A 23,276-nucleotide genomic window follows, 5' to 3' on the forward strand; every position below is an offset into this window, starting at 1 on the left:
GATTGGTGCTTTCAACTATCTGGAGCCCTCAGTCAAGACCAAGGACTAGCATGGGCAGCTCTGCAGTCCTGAGGGCAGGGGCGGGGTGGGAGCAGCACTGTGGTGAGCCTGCTCCAACCAATCAACAACCCACAGCTGGCTCTCTTTGCAAAGGTAGGAGGCCTAGGGACAAGCAGACCAGACCTGAGGAGGGAGAAGGGTGGAGTGGGAAAGGGTCTTTTCCTCCACAGATGTTCTCAGCCAAATATTTTCATTAAAAACTGCAAAGTCTGCATAGTCATGGACATTCCTCAGTCCAACAGAGTTGTTCAGGCCCCCTGCAGCTGGGAAGCTGAACAAGGGCTCCATAGGCATTCCTGGTACTGGGAACCAGGATGGTGAAGACTTGTCCAAGGGCTCAGGGGTTTAAGCCAGATGGGAAGGGATCTGTCTCTGCAGGGACATAAGCCATGCTGACCGAGCCCTGGCTGATGGGTCACAGGGGACTTTCTTCTTCGCGGAAAGAACAAGGTTAAAGTTACAGGGTTTGCTCAAACACGACTCCTACTACCTCTCAAAATCAACATGGCAGGGAGTTAGAAGCTGGAGAGCTGGACAAGGTGGAATTCGAATCCAGCTCAAATATAGTCACGCGGACCCAGGTACCTGTGCTCTATGCCTCCATCTCTTTCCAATGTGGTAATTCCCACATTTTCTCTGCCCAGGCAACTGGCAGTTGGGATGGGGCTGAGCCCTGTGGGTTACCACCTGAACAGAACCGCTCCAGAAGTCCCTTCCTTCCCTGGAAGCAGCAGGGCATGCCCCATCTGGGTTAATAATTCTTTATTAGGATTCAGGTTCCAAACAAGGTAGAAAGCAGCGGCATGAGGGGTGCAGGGAGGGGAAAGAGGAGGGAACACCAGGCGTGGCTAGCTGGGCCACTGCCAGAGGCCCGATGGGAGCCCTGGGCTGAGGGTGGGGAGGGGAGCTGGGGCCAGCCTACAGGCGCGGACAGGGGTCAGCGGATGGTGTATCGTACATAGGGGACCTCGACGTCCTCGCCGCTCTCGTCGTTGCAACACAGCTCAAGCACCAGCGCCCGCACATGGCGGCCCAGCTTTCGCTTCGACACACGGCTTACTATCTCTGTCATCCTGGGGGGCAGAGGAGCAGAGGGTCAGGGAGGCAAAAAGCAAGGGAGGAGGGTGGGGAGGGGGGGGCAGAGGGGAAGGGCAGTGAACTGGGGTGGAAAAGCTGCAAGTGGGACCCCCCCCCCCCCCCCAACTCACGGCTGATCCAACCGTTCCTTGAGCTTGGCGGCTGGCATGAAAAAGGAGTAGAGCATGGACACACCCTGGGACAGCATGGTGATCTCCAATTTATGCTCTGTCTGGAGGAGGGGGAAGGGAGACAGCAGTGTCATGTGGGCGGACGGCCCAGCAAGCCTTGCCTGCATACTCTGCCTGCAGGTGGGATGAGAGTGAGAGAGGGGCCTCACCTTAAAGTAGTCCAGGAACTGTTTGAGCGTCATCTCCTCACCGTTAGGCAGCAGCCCCTGGACCTCAAAGCGATCCCACAACGTCCACTCCTGGTTATAGTACTGCGGGACAAGGACTGGGCTGATGGGCTGCAGGCCACCACAGGGTCTGGCCCCGTCAGTCCTGTCCTCGCTGTCCCCCCACACTCCCCCCAACCCCCCCATTGCTCAGGCTAACATTAGTCAGACTGCAAGCCTCCTTTGTCAAAAACATGCGGCTTCTGTTGCACCCTTAGCACTGATGCCCTTTGGTGACCGACGACCAACATGGCCTAGTCATTGGGAGCCTGCTCTGTTCTCATCTCCTATCTCCCATCCTCTCTCTCACTCTGTTCGAACAAGTTATTCTTCCTAAACATGCCAGGCATTCTCCTACCTTGGGACCCCTGGAAAGGCTCATCCCTCTGCCTGGAATGCTCTCCCCTCCAGGAGCCTGTGTGGTCTGCCTCCTCCCCTTCTCCAAGTCTGGGCTCATAGATCATCTTTTCAGCAGGGCCTTTCCTGACCATCCCACGTTTATAAGGCCCCAACCCATCCTCTTGCCACCTGGTACTCAAGTCCTCCTTACCGTGGTCTTTTTTGGAGGTTCTAAGATCATTTATCATGTTATTTATAGAATCTAGTGCACAAATGAACAAACCTAGCCCTTACAAGAATACCTGGCACACAGGTGCTCAGTAAATAGTTGAAATGAATTAACAAATGAAGCAAGTGAAAGTATTTATCATAATAAGCACCCAATAAATGTCAGTTGCTATCATTATGTTATTAATAATCTCTTAGGATACAATTAGAAGATACCATCTTTTCTAAGGGCTTCCAAAGGCAGATTCAGTGCTTAGCACAGAATAGGTTAAATGAATAAACGAATAATGTGTGCACAAAGGGAGTAGGTGCACGCTCACAGAAACCCTCACATGGTGACAGGCTATGAAAGCAAACCAAAGCCAGCTCTACAGAGAAACATCGCACTCAAACCCATCAGCCCCGATGCAGGCCCTTACCTGGTGACGGGGTGCCGCAAGGGGTTCGGAGAAGGCAAAGAAGGGCAGGGCCAAGTTGAGGAAACCATTCTTGTAGGAGTCAAGCTGTCGGTGCCCGTGCACCACTTTATACAACTCCAGACACACAAGGCCAACCACAGCTGCTGTGGTCGTGGCAATGGCTGGAATGATCTTCCCTGCAATCAGCTTGCTCTGTGAGGCAGAAGGATCAAGACATGTGATAGTTAAGATAGAGGAGGCGCAGAGCCTACAAAGAACGAATGGAACGTGGAGTACTCAAGCCTGGGGGAGGGGTAAAGCGTGAGGCTGGGTGTGGGTGTGGAATCAGGTCCAGACTCCCCTCACCTTGTGCCGGTCCGCAGGGGGAATGTCATAGTTCTCTGCCCGGAGATTGGATGCCGCCACAATGAAATCCATATGGAAATTGCTGTCATCATCCTTTTATGAGTAGGGGAGGGAGAAGGGAAAGGGCAGGGAGATGGCGAGAGGATCAGAGTTGGAGGAGGAAAAGGATTCCTGGCCCCTGGGGACACAAGTATCCTCCACTACAGTTACCTGCTGGGTTCTCTGAGATCACAAAGGCAAGGCTGGGACCGTCTATACATACGTTCAGGGCCATGTGGCAGGCCCATGATGCAATCCCGGTAGAGGCCTGGGGCTGCCTCCAGATCCCCACAAACCCGTTCTGTCTGGGCCATCCCCCTACCCACCCAGGGCCCCCATCCAGCACCTTCTCAAAGTCGATGGGATACATCTTGAATCCAGGGAGCTTTTCTGGACTGGGCAGTGTGGCCTTGAGCTCCTCGAGACGGCTGTCATCTGCAGGAAGAAAGGGACACCACTGACCCTTTAGATCCCAGGCCAGTGTCTGAGATGGAGACAGGAGCTGGGGTGGGGGCGGGGTCTGGGAGGGCAAAAGATGTTCAGGTAGAGAAGACCTGAAAAAGAAAGCTATCCTGGGAGAGAGGAGGTGCAAGGCGGAGAGATAGAGCAGGACAAGAGAGCACAAACCTGAAGGAGACAGAATGGGGGTAGGTATATGGAGAGAGCGAGCTCTCCAGAGACACTAAGGAAGACATCATGAGGAAGTGGACATGGACAGATCCACATGGGAGAGCTGTAGATCTTGGGGAGAATGTTATAGAAAGAGGTGGGGAGACACGGAAAATATGGCTTTGGGGGGGGCAACAGGGGTATGAAAAAAATATACAGAGAGGGTATTGGGGGGAACACACAGACACAGAGACAGAGGAAAGATATGGGGAAGGGGAAAAAGGAAGAGAGGAGAATGGGGCATGAGACATGTAGATGTATTTCATACACACTTTATATATATCATTTACACACGTTTCACACATACCTTACGTACATTACACAGATCTCACATATGGTTAGGCAGCTATATGCATGTATATACCTATGTATGCGAGGAGAAAAATGGAAATAAAGGGATGAAGTGAAGAAAAACGTGGAAGGAAAGACGGGAAGAAATATACGGAGAGGAACATGAGGGGGTAGAGACTTGGGAAGGGAGATGGGGAGATAACAGGAGAAGGGAGAAGATCGATGGAGAGGAAATGGGGAGCATGGAAGGAGCAGGGGGAGCCACAGAGCTGCAGATGTGGTATCTAGGCCATGGACAGGGAGAGGTAGGAAGGGCAAGACAGATCAAATCCACAGGCTGGGGGTCAGCAAACTACGGCCCTGAGCCAAAGTCAGCCCACCACCTGCTCTATCAATAAAATTTTTCTGGAAAACAGCCACACACGTTCATTTATTTACACATTGTATATGGCTGCTTTTGTACTTCAACCGTGACAGGTGATTGACTGCAGACACTCTGGCCTGAAAAGCCTGAGGGTCACTATTTGGGCCCTCACCTAATATGCATCATGAGCTGAAAGAGATGGAGAGAAATGGGAAGTCGAAGAGGAGAGACGTGCAGAGGGAGATGGGTAGGGAATGCCAAGGAAAGATAACATGGAGAGCAGTATTAGGGTGAAGAGGCATACAGGGACCAGATGTCAAGGGAGAGAGACCACTGGTGGAGATCACAGCTCCCAGAGAAACATAAACAAAAGAAATAGAGAGAAAATCTTTTTGCAAGGCAAATACACACAAAAGACCAAAGAGTGGGGGAGAAGGAGTGAGGGAGACAATTTGTCCCAACTGACCAAACTTCTCCACACTTTGGAAGAAGGGAGGCTCAAAGGAAGGTGTGGGGAAGTCTCAGGCCTGGGGTGGCAGAGCAGAGCCAGGGGCAGAGAACTGGTGGGGAAGCTGGCCTGGGCAGCCGACTGGCCAAACACCCTCACCAACTGAGGCATTGGCGCTCTGCAGCTCCTGGTCAGAGACGTGGATCTTGACGCCAGACTTGGGGGTAAACTCGGGGACCTGCACAGACCGTAGGAGTGTGGCCACAGCAGCTCGGTCCTGAGAGCCCGTCAGCCCATAGGTCTGGGCAAACAGGTTGGCGGCAGCCATCACGTAGTCCAGATGCAGGGGCTGGGGGAAGGCAGGGCCCAGAAGGGTGAGGACATCGGCTCTCTCCTGACGCGTCTCGGCCTCCTTCCCTCTCACCCACCCTCCGCCTGACCCAAAGACATCCCAGGGAAGAGACTTACATTGTTGACATCAAAGGTGAGTGGGTGTGGACAGCGTTTGGGCCCGGACCAGAATGGAGCTCCTGAGCTTGTGAGCTGAAGGAAAAGAGCAAAGAGATTTCTGAGGGGCAGGACTTGAGAGCAGAGGCCCCTCTAACAAGCTGAACTCCTAGCTGGGTACATGCAGGATCCTGGAGTCAGTCATGAAAGACCCAGACTGTAGGGTCCTGTAGATGGATGTTCCAACACCAGGCTGAACCAGGGGCCCTCACTGAGCAGACAACTACCAATTCCTGGGCCCTTGCTTCGTGCAAGACATGCAGCCACCTCACGAACTCTGACGGACTGCCAGGCACTGTACTAACTTCCTATCAGTAAGTACCAGTAAATCCTCACAAAAACCCGTGAGGTAGACTGCTATTCTGTCTACTTTGCATGTGGAAGACCAAACTGCAGAGGAAGCTATGTGACTTGCCCCAGTGCAAATGGAGCCGGGAGGCGAACCCATGCACATTCCTGTGTCCACGACTACCGAATGACTACCAAATTTCTCCTCTGTAATCAGTATGGCCCTGGGGGTTGAGCTGGACTCAGAGCACGCCACAGGCAAAGGAAACAAGGACACAAGTCTCTTGCTCAAAGGGAAGGCAACGGGAAAAACAGGTCAGACTTAATCCATCTGTGGAGAGCCCTAGGCCCTGAGGTACCTGAGGCACCTGCTGCAGCCGGCCTCCTGACTGCGAAGAGCATGGGGAGAGCCCGCAGCAGGTTCCTGCGTCGGGAAAAGGCCTTACACCCAACGGGGCCAGCAGACAGGCATTACCTGGTCGGGAGGGAAGTTATGCAGCAGCTGCCGGATGTTGTTGGAGTACTGGGTGTGCCAGTGGTGGCAGGCCCAGCTCACGCAGTCGGCCCAGGTCTGCGGCCGCTGCAGCACCAGACTGCGCTGTACAGCCTCTAGCACCTCCAGGGGTTGGGTGCCTGCCAGCCGCAGGGTCCGCTCCACAAACTTGGGGTCTCTATTGGGAATTGGGAGGAGGTCAGAGGGGCAGGATTACACCTCGGCCCTAGCAGTGGGCTCCAGCACCACTCTACTTCCTCCACGGAAAGCTAGCCCTGACCCCCAGAGGTACAAGACCCCGAGCCTTCCCCAATTCATCTGCCAAGTAAGCAGGCCTGGTGCCGGGCATCACTGGTGAGGAAAGCAGGCAGGACGCCTTGGCGGGCAGGCTAGGGACAGGCCGAAGGGTCGCTTGGATACTTACGTGAGGTACTGATTCACGTTTTCTGCCGGCTGCTTGAAGAGGCCTTCAAACTCATCCCGCGCCCACTGGAAGACAGAGCAGATGGACGACATGGAGTGGCGGCTGACAACCAGGGACTAGTCATTAGACAGACCATCAGCGAATGTATCCAACTAGAACACCGCTGCTCGGAGAACAGGGAAGCCCTCTGCCACTGCTCCCTAACCTTCCCCACTCCCCCACCCTCCCGCACCTCAATTTAAAAACCAATTAACTTGATCTGGGCAATGGTTACACTAGCGTATGTGTGAAAAAAATTATTATTTAGGATCTGTGTGCCTTACTAAAGATATATCTCAATTAAAAATTTTTAGTTAGATTTTACCATAACCGAAAAAAAAATTCAGACCCAAATCGAAACAGCCGCCACCATACAGGCTCTGGGCTGAGCGGGAAATAAGACAGATGTTCTGCACTATGCAAATTCCTAAGGACAGTAAATGCATTCACTAGTGCCTGAGTCTGGGTTCAATGCCCAGCTCTGCTACCTAGTATCTAGTTTGAGGACTTCAGAAACACGCAGCAACACTTACCTTTGCACCCTCCTTTCTTTTTTTTTTTTAAAGATTTTATTTATTTATTTGACAGAGAGAAATTACAAGTACACTGAGAGGCAGGCAGAGAGAGAGAGAGAGAAGGAAGCAGGCTCCCTGCTGAGCAGAGAGCCCGATGCGGGACTCGATCCCAGGACCCTGAGATCATGACCTGAGCCGAAGGCAGCGGCTTAACCCACTGAGCCACCCAGGCGCCCCTGCACCCTCCTTTCTAAAACAGATACTGTAACAGTAATAGCTACTGGGCGAGGTTGAAAAAGAGAAACCAGAAACTACTACGTTACGGAGAGTTTCCTAAACCTGCTCCAGATACATAGGAAAGACTAAGTGCTTTCCACACCAAGGGGCCGACATTGCTCTCAGCCTCATTTCAGAGGAGTCAGGCATGGAGAGCTGTCTGTGTCCAGTCACACACGACCCCATGAGATCACAATGGGGACACAAATATCAACATGCCCACTCTCGAACTCCAGGCAGAGGGGAAAGTGGCCAACTAACTAAACATATGGAAATCTGTTCTCAAAGACTACCAGGTCATTCTCATAGCACAAGGGGTACACTCTCTTCAGGTACCCCTCAGGGTACATTTGGAAATCTGTTCTCAAAGACTACCAGGTCATTCTCATAGCACAGAAGGGTACATTCTCTTCAGGTACCCCTCAGGTTCTGGTTCATGGCCCTGGTGCCAGACACCTAGGTGTGTTCACTTTGTAAAAAGTCAGCCTGATGACGGGAGCTCTGGGCTGTGCGCACACGCATCACACAAACAAGATTGTCCTGAGAAACTAGCTGTTGAAGCCACTCTGAGCAATACCTGGGGAAACCTGAAGAGGAGCATTAAAGACCTAGGTAACTGCAGGAGGCAGTAAGAAACGACCATTAATTTCGCTCAGCACAAAAGCAGGGTTTTGATTAGACAGCAGCAGTCCTCACCTGGGAGTGATGCTGCCCCCACCCTGGGGAGGGGAGAGGGCTACCTGGCAACATCTGGAGACATTCCCAATTGCTAATGGCATCCTGTGGGTGGAAGCCAGGGACGCTGTTAAGCGCTGGCCGGTGCAGAGGACGCCACCCACCATCGACAAAGAAATATCTGGCCCCAAGTGCCAATAATGCCAAGGTCGAGAGACCCTGTTATGCAGAGCACATGTCCCTTGCAGAGCATATTCGATTAAGGACTGAGATGCCGTGATATCTGTGATACGTTTCAGTAGAAAAGGAAAAATACAGCAATCTAAGAAAATGTGTCAAAAACTTCAACTATTAAATCTGCATGAGGAATGATATTTAAGTATTCATCATACCACTCTCTGTGTATCTCTACATGTTGACAACTTCTCAAAATAAAAGAAAATGAATGTATCACTCTAGAGACCCAGGCTGCTGGATGGGAAGTGAGAGAGGAAGGTTTCAAGAGAAAGCACGTCTTGAGCTTAGGCTGGTGATACCTGAGGGGGCCTAGCGGCCAAGAAGGAGCCTGCTCCCTCCCCTCTTCCCCCACAGCTGATTACCTGCAGGGTGTGCTCAATGGCGTTGGGGAAGTTCTTCAGGGTGCAGATGGGGATGGACTTCTCAGGCGGATCCTGGCTAGAGCTGTAGGACTCTGTCAGGAAGGGGATCACCACCTGCACGTTGCCCTTGGTGCCCAGTGTGCCAGACTCCAGCAGTGGCTTACGGTAGTACACACAGCGGCGGTCCATGTACATGCCTACGAGGAGGGGTGGGGGATGGGAGACCGTGTGTGTGTGTGTGTGTGTGTGTGTGTGTGTGTGTGTCAAAAAAAAGTCAATAGAGGATAGCAAAACGACAGTGGACACACATACACACGCACGCGTGCACGCGCATACCGCCTCTGCCCCGACCTCCTCGCCCGCCTCCAAACTTACGGGCATCCACATTGTCGAGGGCATTGGCCACACCATCCAGGTTTTGGAAGAAATCATCGTCATAGATGCGCTCCGTGTCAGGGCCCACACGGTTCTGGTGGCTTGTCACCCGGATGTGTGGATTCATCTGACGCACAGCTGCAGCAGCCGTGTCAGACTTTAACTTCTAAGGGGACAAGGCCGGGATGGGAACATGGGGCTCAGTTATTCGTGTATTCACCCAACAAACCTGTATACAACTGTCCTCCTAAACATGGACTACTTAGTTTAGAAAGAACTAGGGCTCTAAGTTCAGAAGGCTCCTTGATTTAGGAGACAGTTGCCGACAGCACCACATAGCCAAAGCTGTGACAGAGGTGGCAGGGGCTCAGTGGAAAGGGAAGCAGTGAACAAATGCAGATCTGAGGCAAGAGGCCAGTCACTCTTGTTTCTATGCCTACCCAACATGTACTGTTCTTTCAGATAACAGAACTCAGGGGTGGAATCCATCCTCTCAAACAAAACAGGATCCTGCCAAAGCCCAGGTCAGGTCACATCCCTCCTCTGCTCAAAACCCTCCCCCTACCTCCCCACCCCCTCCACAGAGGGGAAAAGGAGTTGGCCCCTATTTCCCCTAGCTCACCTCCTATCTCTCTCCCCACCATCAGGATCCTGGCCTGGAGTGCTCTGGGGGGTGGGGGGTGCTCTACACCCTTCCACCCTCCAGGCCTGCAGAACTGAGCCCTTCCCTAACCCCTACCATCAAACCTGCAAATCCATCCTCCGGGTGTGTCTGACTTCCCTTTGCTTGGGCACTTACCAACGTTAAACCCCAAACCTCACCCTTACAGATTGCTTCCGGTCTGCCCTCACTCTCTTAGCACCTTTATTTCCTTGCTGTATCCCAGGTGCCGAGCACAGTGCCTAGGCCAATGGCTACCTGGTGACAAAGTCTATGAACATAAAGGAGAACAGATCCTGGGCAGGCACACATGACACCGTCTGCCATGGAAGGCTTCGCAGCTCAAGCAGTGTACAGCCCAGTGTCCATGTGGCAGGGAAGAGTGAACCTAGCACAAGTGTTCTCCTAGGAAGGCCTGTTGCCAAGGCTGGCTCTTGGTTGGCATCTGGGAACCTGGATTTGGGGAGGGTTTTCCCCATGCCTTACCTGATAAGCGTGGTTCACTGTGCCTAGACTGCTTATGTAAAGTGTGGTTTCTGCTGAACAACTGATTTCCTTCTGGAAGGCTGGAATTTAGGTATGTACATATAGCCCATAGTATAAGCCCTGGGCACTGAGTCGCTAATGAGCGTCCCTGGTTGGCAACATTTCACACGTGATGTCACAACTCGCTACTAGGGGAGTTAAGTGCATCCCGTGCGACTCCACTAGGAGTCTCAGAAGCCTGTGCCTGGTCTCCCCCAGACTTCTCCCAGGGTGCCTTTCCCCTTTGCTGATTTTGCTCTGTATCCTTCTGCTGGAAGAAATCATAGCCATCAATACAGCTAAAAGCTGAGTCCTGAGTCCTCCTAGTCAATCATCGAACCTGGGGGTGGTCTAGGGGACCCCCAACACACTGTCCCAACCAGCACAGATAAGAGATCAAGGAAAAAGAATAAAAAAAAGAAAAGAGATGAAAAATTGCAGATCCAATGCAAGGATAGTCAAGAAATGTTTACTGAATGATGCAGTGATGCAGAGAAGCTGAGAGAAAGAGTTGAAGAAAAAGGCCTCCCTCCTTTCCAGAAAATATGGAAACAAGAGACAGGAGGAAAGCCAGAGGACAAAATCCCACCCCCTCCCATCCCACTCACCGTGACGTCCCAGGGTCGGAATAGAAACTGCCGGTTCAGATTTGATTTCTCAATAGTGTCCATGTCTGTAACAACAATTTCTCCGCCCTCCCCACAGCCCAGCCCAATCATGGCGAAGTTCTTGAGCAGCTCACAGCCAATGGCTCCTGCACCCACCTAGGAAGCAGTAGAGAAGAGAGACAGAGACTGGCTGGGGTAACACAGGTAAGTGTGATGGTACGCATGACTCCTCACTCCCCACCACCCCTGAAGACCACAGGGGAGGTGAAGTGGGGTTAGTGCCACTTCCTCAAGTTCCAGAACTACAAGAAATAACCCAGAGCTATCTGAGGGAAGGCCGTGGCCAAAGGCCCACAACAGAGGTACCAGAACCAGAAGACTCTCCCTTGGGAGGCAGGAGACTCAAGAATAGGTGGCCAGAGGCCTGGGAGGTACAGGTAGAGGGCATCAAAGGGAAACACTCACTAGGAAGTACTTCTGCTTGCCCAACTTCTCCTGTAGGTCAGAGCCAAACACGGCCACCTGCCCATCATAACGGTTCTGGCGCTGAGGAGTGCAAAGGGAGGAGGGTCAGAGGAACCCGCCAGAAATGCCCCCAATGGCATCTTCCTTGTGGGCCCTACTCGCATACCGGGTGGCACTTGTCCTCTGTGAGGGCCTCTTTGTCCTCAGGGAGACACTCCAGGGCATCGAAGTACAGCCATTGCATGATGGGCATAAACTTCCCAGAGCAGGCCTGGGGATTGCAGAGGAGAGAAGAAGCAGTCAGTGGTTAACTGGGGCAGATGGACAGTAAGTGATGGAGTCAGAGAAGTGCCTGGCCCACACCCCCGACCCTGAGCTTCTCCACCCACGCTGACCTTCATGACCTCCTGGGCAGCCAGGCCCCCAATGAAAGCGTTTACGGGCGCCAGATCCCCAGCAGCCACATAGGCCAGCTTTCGGATGAGATCCTCATCCAGGTTGTCCTGCTGCACCGCTCGCGGGGCTCGTGTATTCACCGCTCGGGCTAAGGTCACCAGCTCTGTTGCATCCTCCTGGTGGGGCAGAAGAAACCAAGAGGGCACCTGTCAGGCCACTGTGGGAAGAGGGATGGGGAGGGGCAAAGAGGAGGGAGAGTAGACAGGCACAGTGGACCTTCGGTGCCAAGGTCACCTGCCCTGGCTGGCCCACCCATTCACCCACCTCGTTGCGGGGCCGAGGGGGCCGGCCATGCTGAGCACAGAACTGGTGTAGGGCCTGGAAGCCAATGTGCAGCTGGGCAGGTCGGGAATACTTGGCAAAGTCCGTCATCACAAAGTCAGGCTCTGCCAGTGAGGCCAGCAAGGATTTCTGTGGGGGACAGGGCATCAGAGCCTAGAAATGCCCAGAACCACCCCCACCCTCTACTACCCACCATACTCACAAAGCTGATCTTCTTAGGTACTTTGACCTGACTGACAATGCCTCCACGGATGTAATCAGAGAAGTTAGAGGTGTCACAGATGCTAAAGGTGTAAGGACCTATGTAGATAGGAAAAAGGTCAGGCTACCCACTCTCCCTAAAGCCCACAATATCCTCAAGATAAGGGAAAAAATCCATGGATTTTCAGGGAGCCCAGTCATCAGGAGCCAAGACCCCACGCCAGGTTCTACTCGGACATCAGAAACCATCTCCACTCTGCCCAAGACCCAGGCTCTGAACCCACGCGACCCTCTGCCCTTGGATCCAAGTCTACACTAGAAGACATTCTCTGCTCCCTGTTTACACCAGCTCAGAAAAGAATGGATCCTCTGATCTGCTCTGTTCAAACACCAGAGACCTTTTCCCTATCAGCGCAGACACCAGAGACCTATTCTACAAACAGCTCAAACTCAAGACAGCACCTCTATCCCAGGCCCACCAACTCTGGCTAGACCTCGACGGGGGGTGAGGGGGGTAGGTCTGTCTCTGGTTCATCTCAGACATGCAGCATGTGTCTGTCTCCCCCCACTCTGAGCCCAGGGTCATATCCTCTCACCCAATTCCTCCACAGCCCTAGCTTACCCAAGACTTTGATCTCCATGGGCTGACTTCCATTGAGTTCAACCATGCCCTGTACTTCTGAAAAGGAGACAAAGTCGCCATTCTCAAACCCATGTCGGGCCTCATCCAGGCAGGTGACCACACCGGGGTTGTCCTGGTTAAAGGAGAAGTGAGCCTCAGAGGCAGGTTCAGGGTACCAGGAGCAGACGGAAGGCCTGCTGCTGCCCATCCACCTGCCCGGAGCCCTGAGGCTAGCCTCCTCACCTTGGTGACCATAGAAACCATAGCACTGAGAGGCTGCTCCCCATTGGAATCTGTGAGGATCATTTCCTCTCCAAAGTCACAAAAGAGCTGCCTGTAAAGGGAGGCAACAGGGCTGATGCCCCAGAGTCCCATGCTCCCGGGGACCCGCATGTCCCTCGAGATGCAGCGAATACTTGCTGAGCAAATTCTGCCCATCACTGCTGGGAATCACACAGCGCTCATGTCACGTGGGGAGAGAAGGACACACGGAATCCAAACCCCGAGTGGCTGAGGGACAGGGCCGTGAGAGCTCAGGGGTCTCGGCCCGGGCCCAGCAGGGGTCGGGAAACCAGGGTGGGGGCACTCACCCAAATAGGCCCCGCGTGTCTGCCACCACCAGCTTGATGCCACGGTTGTGACAGAACTCACCGACCCGCAGCTGGTCCTCCAGGGGGGTGTTGGTGAGGACCACCACCTGTGGAGAAGTGGAGGCTCAGGGCACGGGCCCGGCACTGGACCAAAGGGGAGAGAATAACGGAGGAAGGTTCGTGCCAGGAACTCGAACTATCTCCCCTGGCTCAGTAGAGACTTTCACAAAGGACCTACCGTGTAGCAGATTCAGCCAGGGTGAAACCCAGAGGAAAGAGAAAGGCCAATCCCTCCATCAGGGCAGGCAAAGCAGCCGGCTGGGTAATGAGGCAGCCAGGAGCAGAGCATGGAGCCCAGCTGACTCATTTACGCACCAACGCCCACCGCAGCCTGCCTACAACCCTTCCTCGACCAGAGAGACACAGAAGTTACCCTCCCTCAGCAGCCAAAGACTGAGCTCACTCCTACCACACCCACTTGCTCCCAATTCTCCAGACAATGCCTGCTGAAACACGTGCCTTGGGATTTTGCTTTCTGCCTGAATGCCCTCCCTCCCCTGCCCTCCCCACCCGGAGGAACACCTACAACTACCTCAGGTTCTGAGGCAGGATGCCCCAGGGCAGAATCTCAGCTCCCACAACTCCTCTTTCCAGCTCAGAATTTTTATTTAACAAATAACCAGATGGCCCTTATCATGTGCCAGCTGCTATTCTAAGCACTTAGCCCTCACAAAAACTCTAAGAAGTAGGTATTACTATGGGTTCCAAGTCCACAAGAAAGAAAAAAAATGAAACAGAGGAGATCGAGTGACCTCTACTGGAGACCCTCACTAGGAAGTGTGACTCCAGCACGTGCTGATGACCACCAGGCTCTGTGGGTCTGCCCATCCACACCCCCGCCCCCAGAATAGGCAGGTCCAGAGCCTGAATCCCACCTGCATCCCCAACATGAAACCTGGCACAGAGGCCAGCCCATTTACCAGAGAACTAATGAGCAAAGACAGATTCAGAGAAAACTGGGCAGGAGGCTGGGTGGTACGCCCCCAGTGTACCTGAAAGCCACTAAGGAAGTCCTCGACCAGAGGCCCGGTGTAGGCACTGACAGGCACATAGCTGTTGAGTTCGGCGAGGCGGGGCTGGGAGACCTCAGCCCGGTTTTTACCGATGTCCTCCTCCCGCAGGTAGAACTGCAAAGGGGAGCCAGAGAGGAAGGGAGTGGCGGCAGAGCCCGGGGGACTGGCACCTCCACCAGGGAGAAGGGCTGCCAAGAAGTACCTGGGAGGAGAGGTCAGCCCACTGGGCAGTGCCCTGGTCATGCAGGGTGACAGCCTTGACCCCACCAAGGATGATGTTCTTGGCAATCTCCACGCCCAGGCCCCGTAGGCCGGACACCAGGACGCTGGAGGTCTGGAGCCGCTTCATGGCCTCATGGCCCAACACGTACCTGCCAGGTTGGGGGGCGTTCCGGGTCAAGGTCTGGCCCTCCAGACCCTGTCCTCCCAGTACCCCCTCCGCTGCTTGGTCCAACCAAGGCCCCACTTACAGCTGCCGGGAGTAAAGGCCCTCATCTATGTCTGCTTCACTGCCGTTCTTCGCCATTCCCTAGGCACAGAGAAGAGGAACAGGTTTAGGGAGATACAGAGGAGGGTGTGGACAGATGCTCTGTGATACAGAAGACTCTCCCACCCACCACTCCCACCACCCGGCCTGCTGGGGTCTAGGAAGAAGACACTTACGTTGGTTGGCACCGAGGGCACTTCGGACAACACGGAGTGGGCAGGGGAACAGTTAGAACCCGGCTTTGGATCAGGCCCGGACACGCGACGTTTCTTGGACAGCGGCGAGCTGGACATCTGGAAGGGAAAAGGAGGGTCAGAGGTGAGCTTGGGGCATGTGAGTATTGCAGTTGGTTAGTGGTGACCGTGGGGCGGGGGGAAGGGAAGACTTAAGGGCTGGTATCTCCATTTTACAGAAGAGGAGGCAGGTACAGAGAGGTGAGGTGACTTGCCCAGGGTCACACAGCTGTCAGAGCTAAGATCTGAACCCAGGTGGTCTGGCTTGCAATCCATGCTGCTGACCACTAGGCCATTCGCCTTTCTCCCCAGCCCAGCATGAGGGAGAGACTCCAGTCCTGCGGGGTGAGAGGAGTGACATGAAGAATGTCCTTGTGGGAAAGTCAGAGGAGGGTGTAGGCTCAGGTCAGACCCTGCCACTCCTTGACAGACCTCATTTAAGCATTAACCTGTGGGCTCAGTTCCCTCACCTGTGCAATAGGGCTGACAGGGCCACTTACCTACCCCACGGAGTTGCCGAAGTGATGAAAGAGAGCCCAGACCACAGAGCCTGGCACAGAGCAGGCAGGCAACCACAAGCAGCCATTCTCCTCCCCCTTAACCCCAGCGACAGGGGCACAGGAGGGAAACGCAGCTTAGACTTCCATCAGGGTGGCATGATGGCGGAAGACACCTTGCCAGAGACCCAGCCCCAAAGGGGCTCAGGGAGGAGAGTTTCCCAAAGCCCACCCCAGCCCTCCCCCTCCCTCCGGCCGGAAGGGAAAGGCTCAGGCCAATGAAAGAGGTCAGGGGAGAAACCACACACACACACACACGCACGCACGCACGCACGCACGCACACACATCCCAAGCCCTGTCTGCATATGGAACCCGGAAACAGGTTAACGATGATGGCGGAGGAATATTGATTAGGAATCCTCCCTGGGCCAGATGTCAGAACAAGCACGTTATGAGCCTTGCTTCACTTTGTCCTCACGGTGTCTCCCTGAGATCTGGACTACTACTGTGTCATCCCACAACTCCCACTGGAGGAAAAAAATTCACTCAGGGACACTTAGTGACTTGACTAAGGTTCCCACAAACACAGTGGCCAGGCCCTGACCAGGATCTGCGGACCCTGAAGCCTAGGCTGCCGCCATTTTATCCCCTCAACCAGGGCTGAGCATCCTTGCCAGACAAATGAGAAAACCTGAGCTCACGAGATCAAGTTAACCTGCCGAGCATCACACACCGGGTCTCAGAGAGAGAACAATAGAGCCTGCTGTGGCAGAGAAAAATGTATGTGTGTGACTGGATCCACATGGCAGAGACAAGAGGACCCACAATCGTTTCCCCTTACCACCAATGATCTCCTAAGCCACTGTCCTCTCACACTGGGCCTTTTCTGGCCTGCCCCCCTCCCCAATCACACTGAGAACACCCAGTGTACCTAAGATTCTATCTCGGCACCGGTCACCCTCTGACGCTAGGCAAGAAAACAGGAGCTCCCTATCATCTACCAAGAGCTCACTGCCTGTCAATCACAGGGTAAAAAGCTTTGTCTAATCCCAACAATGCCCACCGAAGGAGATAACCTCATGCCCACATCACAAGTAAGAAAACAAAGGCTCAGGGAACTCAATCATTTGCCCACAGTCATGCAGCTGGTGGGGGCCTGTTTGCCAAATGCCTCCTGGGAGAAGAGAGTCAGGACCAAGGTCAGGACCCAGCCCATGGGGCTAAGGGATGAGGTGTGAGGGAGGAGGAGGACCCAGAAGGCAGGAGGTTGGCTAGGGCCCTGGAGCCAACCAGCCTAAGTACTGGGAATGCAAAGCACTAACCTAAACAAGAAAAAGTTGGTGAATTAGTATGGAGGCAAATCATAATTTTTTCATTTACCGGCTTTCTGACCTGAGGAAGGGATCTCATTTACTGAGCCCCATCTTTTCCAAAAGCAGGGACAAACAGCTAGGGAGGTTAAAAAAGTCTACTTCTGTGGTCAAAACTCAGAGACTTGAAGACGTAAGTAAGCTCCTCCCTGGACACTTGCAGTGGCCTCCATTACTTTTATTTCTTTGCCTTGTCACTGGTTTGATCATCTGGGACACACCACCTCCCTTGCTTCCTAAATCAGTGATGATCCAGGACCAGAGAGATCTTTAGTATCTGCACTTTTATCTCTGGATTCCTGTTGCTGCCAGCAAGGGTCTAAGCAGGTTTTGGGTGACTGTTCCAGAAAAGATTTCAACTGCAGAGAATTTGGAACAGCCCAGTCTCAAGGCAAGAGATTCTGGGGCAGTAACCCCAGAGATGAGCTAATAATTCCTCCACCCCCAGTACAAAATCGATACCCTTTCTCCCTCAACATATGATCAGGCCCCCTTAGGACGCATATCTGATCCACTGTTCAGCAAAGCTGAACTGGGGCTTAGAGAATTTCAGAACTTGCCTGAGGTCTCCAAACTGGTGATTTTGAAGCCTGAGCATTCTCTACCACACAAACCAGAGAAGAGGGTTTGAGGTAGGAGTCTGGGAGCAGGTTTGAAAGGGGGCAGGCACAGGGTCAGGTTATCAAGATGGAGAAGCTAAGGCACAGGATGATGGGGCCTGTCAAGCCTCCTGGGAGGGATTAACTGAGAAGTCCCTGGGAACACAAAAGAGAGGAGTCACTAGGTAGTTGTTTGAGCCCATGGAGGCTCAGAGGGAGATGGAGAAGGGGACAGAAGTCATGGGAAGCATACCAGGCAGGGCTAGGCCAGATTGTTAAGACTCATACCTGAGTCTTTGGAAAGGATCTTTTAGGGAAAGGCCAGGAAATTGCACTAGAGGTCCTCTGAGGCTGCAAGGAGAAAGGAGGGCAGTGGCTGGGCCCCATGGAAGCTACACGAAGAACAGGTGGGGGGATTCTGGGACCCAAGGAGGCTGCGGAAAGATGCTGGGATCCAGGGGGAGGTGTGTTGTCCATCAGAAGGATGCTGGGGCCTTAGGGGTTTCTGCAGATGGATGCTACTGGCACAGAAAAACCTTTGATCAAAAATAACAGGGACTTGTAGGGAGAGAGGTGTCTCTGACATTGATGTCAGAGTCCCAGGAGGCTATAAGGTGAATGGTGAGTCCTAGGGTAGGGCTGAGGAGGGATTTCTAATGGAGCACAAAGGCCTGGTGTTGATCTCTGGTACATGCTAGATACAGCAGCTGCTCTAACAGAGAAGAAACAGGAGGCTGAGCCCAGATAGTTCTAGTCCTAAAAAGTTCAGCAAGCAGATACTGGCTAGATCTCCAAGTAGGTTTGGGTTTCTCTGACCAATTGTATGGAATCCCACGGACGCTCTGAGTAGATGCTGAGAAGGGGGTTTTCTACTCTGACTGAAGACAACTGGGCCTGTTGGGGGAAGGGACATCTGACAATGATGCTGGGGTCCTATGAACCTAAAATCCTCTAACTGATGCTAGGGACCTTGAAAGACTGAGGGCAGATTCTGAGGCCTGATTTATGTGATGTTAAGGGATCTGGGAGCGAAGGTGCAACCCTGGTTGGCTTTTGAAGGCAGTGGCTGAGTGAAGGGTGGGGTATGAGGAGAGTCTGATGGAGGGGGCTGGAAGGCAACGGGGTCTGCAAAGGCAGGTGCTGGCCAGGGGAATCTGTGATGGAACATCCTGCAGTGAGGACTGTGTGACCAGGGAGCTGCTGAGGCCCATGAGCGGTAGTCTCCAGAGAGAATACTGAAACTGTGAAAAAGGGCATTCCCTAAAAGTAGAGAACGCCTCTAAAAGCAAATGAGTCTCTAAAGGTAAATGTTGAAGAGAACCTCTGATTAGAAATGCTGGGTCCAGAGGGCTTTTTCATGGAAGATACTAGGGCCAGGTTCGGGTTGGACATGTAGAGAATAGGTCTCTGACATGGAAGCCAGGCCCAAATCGTCTTTCCACAGGGTCTAGTTTCCTTGGAGGCTCTGAGAGCAGATAATGCCTGTGTGAGTTGGGGGAGGAGGGAGAGCTATCTGAAGGAAGCTGCTAGATTAGACTTACAGAAATGAAGGCCCTCCCCGGGGTCTAGCCCCTCTTGGAAGCTGTGAGAGCAAATAGTGAAGGACTAGGAGGGTCTGAAAGAAGATTCTGGGGTAGGGCTTTCAGGGCACACATTCGTGCGGGGCTTCGCCCAGGAATGTCAATCCCATTAAGTCTCTGTTAGCGACTGAGACACATTCTGACTTGCGATACAAGGTTCAGGTCAAAGTCCCGGTCCCTGACTAGGGATACTGGGCCTGAGTCTCTAAGACCCGGGCCCGGGGGGGGGGGGCGTGGGGGGTGGTCTGACCCCAAGGTCAGATTTCCGAGCCCGAGGGCTGGTCCAGGATGGGAAATGTGGACCCCGCCCCAAGACCTGTCCCCCTCCCCACAGATCCCTAGCATCCGAGTCACCACCGCCCATCCCGACATCGGCCTGGCCCAGCGCCGACCCAAGCTCCTCCAATGCTTCCCGAAACCCCTGCCCCGGCCAAGGCGCTGAGAAAGGCCGTTTGTTACCAATGCCGGTTCCCCGGGTCGCGCCGCCGCCAACTCCTCTAGGAGCCGAAGCCAAGCCCGGCCGCCACCCTCCTCCTTCTCCTCCTCCTCCTCCTCCCCGCCGCCTGGGCCGCCTAGAATCGCCGCCGCCTGGGCCGCCTTCTCCTCCCCCGGCCGTAGTGGTAGTGCTCGACCCTGCCACCTCCTTCACCTCCGCCGCCGACACAAGATGGCGGCCGGAGAGCCCGAGGCCGGAACAAAACCTTGAGCCCCACCCCCCAGGAACCCGGATGCAGGCAGGCCGCGCCCATTCATGAATCATGTATAAATGGTCCCAGCCCGCTGTGACCCATTCGAAGACGAAGAGCTCCACCTGGTGGCGAAAGGGGTAGCAACTAGGAAGACAGGTTAAAAAAAAAACCCAAAACACAAAAACCATAGATGCCACGCCCCATGGAACGTGAATAATGAATACATTGTTGCAGCCAGGTTGCCAAGATAACTAAGAAAGGACCTCAAAAGCCCACATTTCCTAACCATGAATTATGCATGAGGCCGGGTGGTTGGTGGACTAACTCCCTACAACCAAAAGGCCCATGTTAAAACATGGAGCCACGCCCCTTCATGAATAATTAATAAATCTCACGGCAGCCCGGAAGCCAAAGAGACCAAGGCCACATCTTGTCATGAATAATGCATGAAGCCCGGTGGGCTGGAACAAAAGGTAGAGGCCCGCCTACTGCCGCATCTATTACCCTATAAGCAGGGAAAAAGGGTAGGGAAAACACACTCCCCCGGCTCATAAATAATGAATTATGATGCTGCGGCAGCTCAACCTGGAAACTCAGAGAGGCCAAGAAAGGTCCCACCTAGTTACTTATGAATTATGTATGAAGCTGGATGGACAGAAACACTCAAGACAACCCTGCCCAGCTAGCAGGGATTATAGTACTCCAGCCAAGGAACACAGCCACGCCTTCCTGTTCATGAATAATGAAAGACGATGCTGCAGGGCCACAGGGGAAACCCAGGGGAAGTGTAGCCGCCTTCTCCCCACCCCTGACTAACATCAGGGCAGCCTTGGCCCAACTGAATTTAGACTAACATGCCTTTGGCAGGTGCTTCAGTTTCCACAACTGTAAAATGGGGATAGTAATACAAGCCATTTACCTCATAAAAGCAAAGTGTGCTATTATGAAAATCAGAGAATATGGATCGTGATGTGAGCTAGCAGTGCTGACACAGGGCGCTGTTAAATTTAAGTATTCTATATTAATATAAAAAAGCTATGTAGATATATATATTTATATTAATATAAAATTAGTTATGGCTGAGGGTATACTCAGGTCACTACAGAAACTCCCAGCTTGGGGCATTATTTAAAAAACAATGTCTTGACCAGGCAATGAAATCTTACACAGCACTAAAGAGAGAAAAAAAAAAGAAAGAAAGAAAAAAACAATGTCTTGAGACAACCAACCGCCCAGAAGGACAATGGTAAACAGAATGCTAAGGTCACCAATGTCCACTGAATAGATAGGACAAAAGGACCAGGCCACCAGAGATACAACTGTATCTCTGAGGCCAAAGCTCTGTCAGGTACACAATAAGCACTCAACACACTTCTCTCAAATAACAACAGATCATATTAATAGATCGCATATGATGGTGATGTGTCCTTTCCAGGCATTGTGCCACTGATCTCAGGAATGCAGAGCAGAAAATCTGTTCCTTCCCGGCCTTCAGGTCTTAGCTCAGAGGTGACCTCCTTAGAGAGTTCCTGAAGCCTCACAAAAATCATTTCCACCCACCAGTGACTAGCTGTGTGACCTAGGGCCAGACACTTCACTTCTCGGGACCACTGTTTCCCCAACCATAAAATGAGAACAATAGTAACCTACCTTGTGATCAGAGTTTAAATGAGTAAATGGGCAGAAAGGGCTTAGAACAGTGCCAGACACAAGTACTATATGACTAACATTAGTAGTAGTACATGTCATTAAAGTGGTGGCGGCGGAGGGAGATATTGTGGCATTTGATTAAGACTACAGACTCTGGGGGCACCTGGGTGGCTCAGTGGTTTAAGCCTCTGCCTTCGGCTCAGGTCATGATCCCAGGGTCCTGGGATCGAGCCCCACATCGGGCTCTCTGCTCTGCAGGGAGCCTGCTTCCTCCTCTCTCTCTGCTTGCCTCTCTGCCTACTTGTGATCTCTGTCAGATAAATTAAAAAAAAAAAATCTTAAAAAAAAAAAAAGACTACAGACTCTGGAACTAGATTGACTGGGTATGAATCCTGGCTCAGCCACTCACTGACTGTGACTAACTTTAGGTAAATTACTTAGCCTCCCGGTGTCCCAGTTTCCTCACCTATAAAATGGGATAATAATAACCTACCTCCTAGGATTGTTGTGGGGATTAAATGGGCTAATAAAGTGTGAAATGAATGTAAACTCATCTGATTATCATTATGCCCATACCCATTTTCAGGCTCACAGAAAGATTTGCCAAAGATTACACAGCTGGCAAGGATCGATGGGATTTGAATCTAGAGCCTGTGTTGATAACCTGGAATTACCAGGCCATAAGGAATGAACAGTGTAGAAGGCCTACCTCCCGTCGCTAGAGTTAAGGGTTACTTAAATCCTGGAACCTGTAGGGGAAAGCTAACAGCAGGTCATGCAGATGAAACCGTAAAAGCTACGCCCCTCATGAATTATGCAAATTACGCCCCTAGAAAAGCCACAGAAAACTCGGGGCTCTACTCACCTTTCCGATTAATCAATGAGATCTAGTTTGCCCGGCGGACTGCAGAACGCCCCTTCAGCACATCCCTCCAGCACGCTGACCCGCCCCCTCGTGAATAATTCACAAGCGGATACTTCCCCGGACCAGGTGCGAAAGAGGCAAAAATGGGCTTCCTCAACAGCCACACCTCCTCATGAATAATGAAAAAAGCCGCGGGCAACGAAGGCCCGGTAGCACGCTGTCCCCTCGGGAAGAGCCTAGCACACTGGGTTCCAGCGTGCCTTCCACAGCCTGGCCTGGAGGGGGTGGGGGGCCCCCTCTCCCTAAAAACGTGTGGGCTCCGACCTGTCCAGTCGCCTCGCCCCGACTACCTAAGGGCGGGGAGGGGGGGACCGCATCATAGAACCAGAGGTCACAAAGGCCATGGATACGTCCACAATGCCACGTCGGTCCCGAACGTTACCACTGTCACAGGACCTGTCCTGAAACAAGCTCTCCCAAAATTTCACCTTGACTTCAGGAACCTCAAACTTCGCCTCTCCCTTTGGGGAGTACCCCCAAATCCTGCCTCATGGACAGAGAACTCATACAAGGACCTTAAGGGTCTCCTCAAACATCCCCCCAAAACCCTGTCTCCGAGGGGTGTAAAGCCTGCCTCTGAAGGGTATATAAATCCTGCCTCCCAGTGATACTCCCTAAAACAGACTCCAAATCCCGTCCCGGTGTCCCCAAATGCCACTTCCTAAGGGACCCATCAAAAGCAGCCACCCCGGGCCCAGAGCTCCAAATGTGCCCATTAGGGGATCCCCCAAATTGAGCCCCCTCCCCCAAACGCTGTCTAGGGTTTGGGGGCACCGTGCTCCAGCTCACCCCCTGCGCCGGGCGGAAGCCTCGCCTTCCTGCTGGAGATGAGCCGAAGCCACGGGGCAACGGAAGAGCACACCACCTCCGTCGTACCAGAGCCAGAGTTTGCGCG

At 53.0% G+C, this 23,276-nt stretch overlaps 1 protein-coding gene across 4 annotated transcripts; it reads right to left on the reverse strand.

The window, feature by feature from the left end:
- Nucleotides 1-807: 807 nt before the first annotated feature.
- On the reverse strand, nt 808-23,276 carry UBA1 (ubiquitin like modifier activating enzyme 1). 4 transcript variants are annotated; one of them, XM_059385751.1, is made up of 27 exons: nt 19,577-19,795; nt 15,286-15,408; nt 15,014-15,130; nt 14,821-14,879; nt 14,553-14,721; nt 14,330-14,464; nt 13,278-13,384; nt 12,931-13,021; nt 12,688-12,820; nt 12,067-12,164; nt 11,847-11,993; nt 11,522-11,698; nt 11,293-11,397; nt 11,127-11,207; nt 10,662-10,817; nt 8,868-9,033; nt 8,493-8,689; nt 6,389-6,453; nt 5,947-6,142; nt 5,145-5,219; nt 4,836-5,025; nt 3,251-3,339; nt 2,866-2,958; nt 2,521-2,712; nt 1,478-1,579; nt 1,269-1,369; nt 808-1,133 (listed from the first exon to the last, which is right to left on the reverse strand). In XM_059385751.1, exons 3-27 carry the CDS (start codon nt 15,128-15,130, stop codon nt 998-1,000), a joined length of 3,177 nt encoding a protein of 1,058 aa, XP_059241734.1. In that variant the 5' UTR covers nt 15,286-15,408; nt 19,577-19,795; the 3' UTR covers nt 808-997. The 4 variants fall into 4 exon arrangements, with proteins under 4 accessions (XP_059241734.1, XP_059241735.1, XP_059241736.1 ...); XM_059385752.1 differs by lacking the exons at nt 15,286-15,408; nt 19,577-19,795 and adding an exon at nt 23,171-23,276; XM_059385753.1 differs by lacking the exons at nt 15,286-15,408; nt 19,577-19,795 and adding an exon at nt 22,322-22,409.

Source organism: Mustela nigripes, chromosome X, assembly GCF_022355385.1.
Source record: "Mustela nigripes isolate SB6536 chromosome X, MUSNIG.SB6536, whole genome shotgun sequence".
NCBI lineage: Eukaryota > Metazoa > Chordata > Mammalia > Carnivora > Mustelidae > Mustela > Mustela nigripes.

Bases quoted from the DNA above. Each gene is read 5' to 3' on its own strand.
- UBA1 (XM_059385752.1), bottom strand. From the start codon at position 15,130: ATGTCCAGCTCGCCGCTGTCCAAGAAACGTCGCGTGTCCGGGCCTGAT. The intron at 10,818-11,126 runs GTGAGTGTTTCC...ACTGCTTCCTAG, and splicing joins GCAAGCAGAAGTACTTCCTA to GTGGGTGCAGGAGCCATTGG. The intron at 1,370-1,477 runs GTGAGGCCCCTC...CCCCTCCTCCAG, and splicing joins AGTTCCTGGACTACTTTAAG to ACAGAGCATAAATTGGAGAT.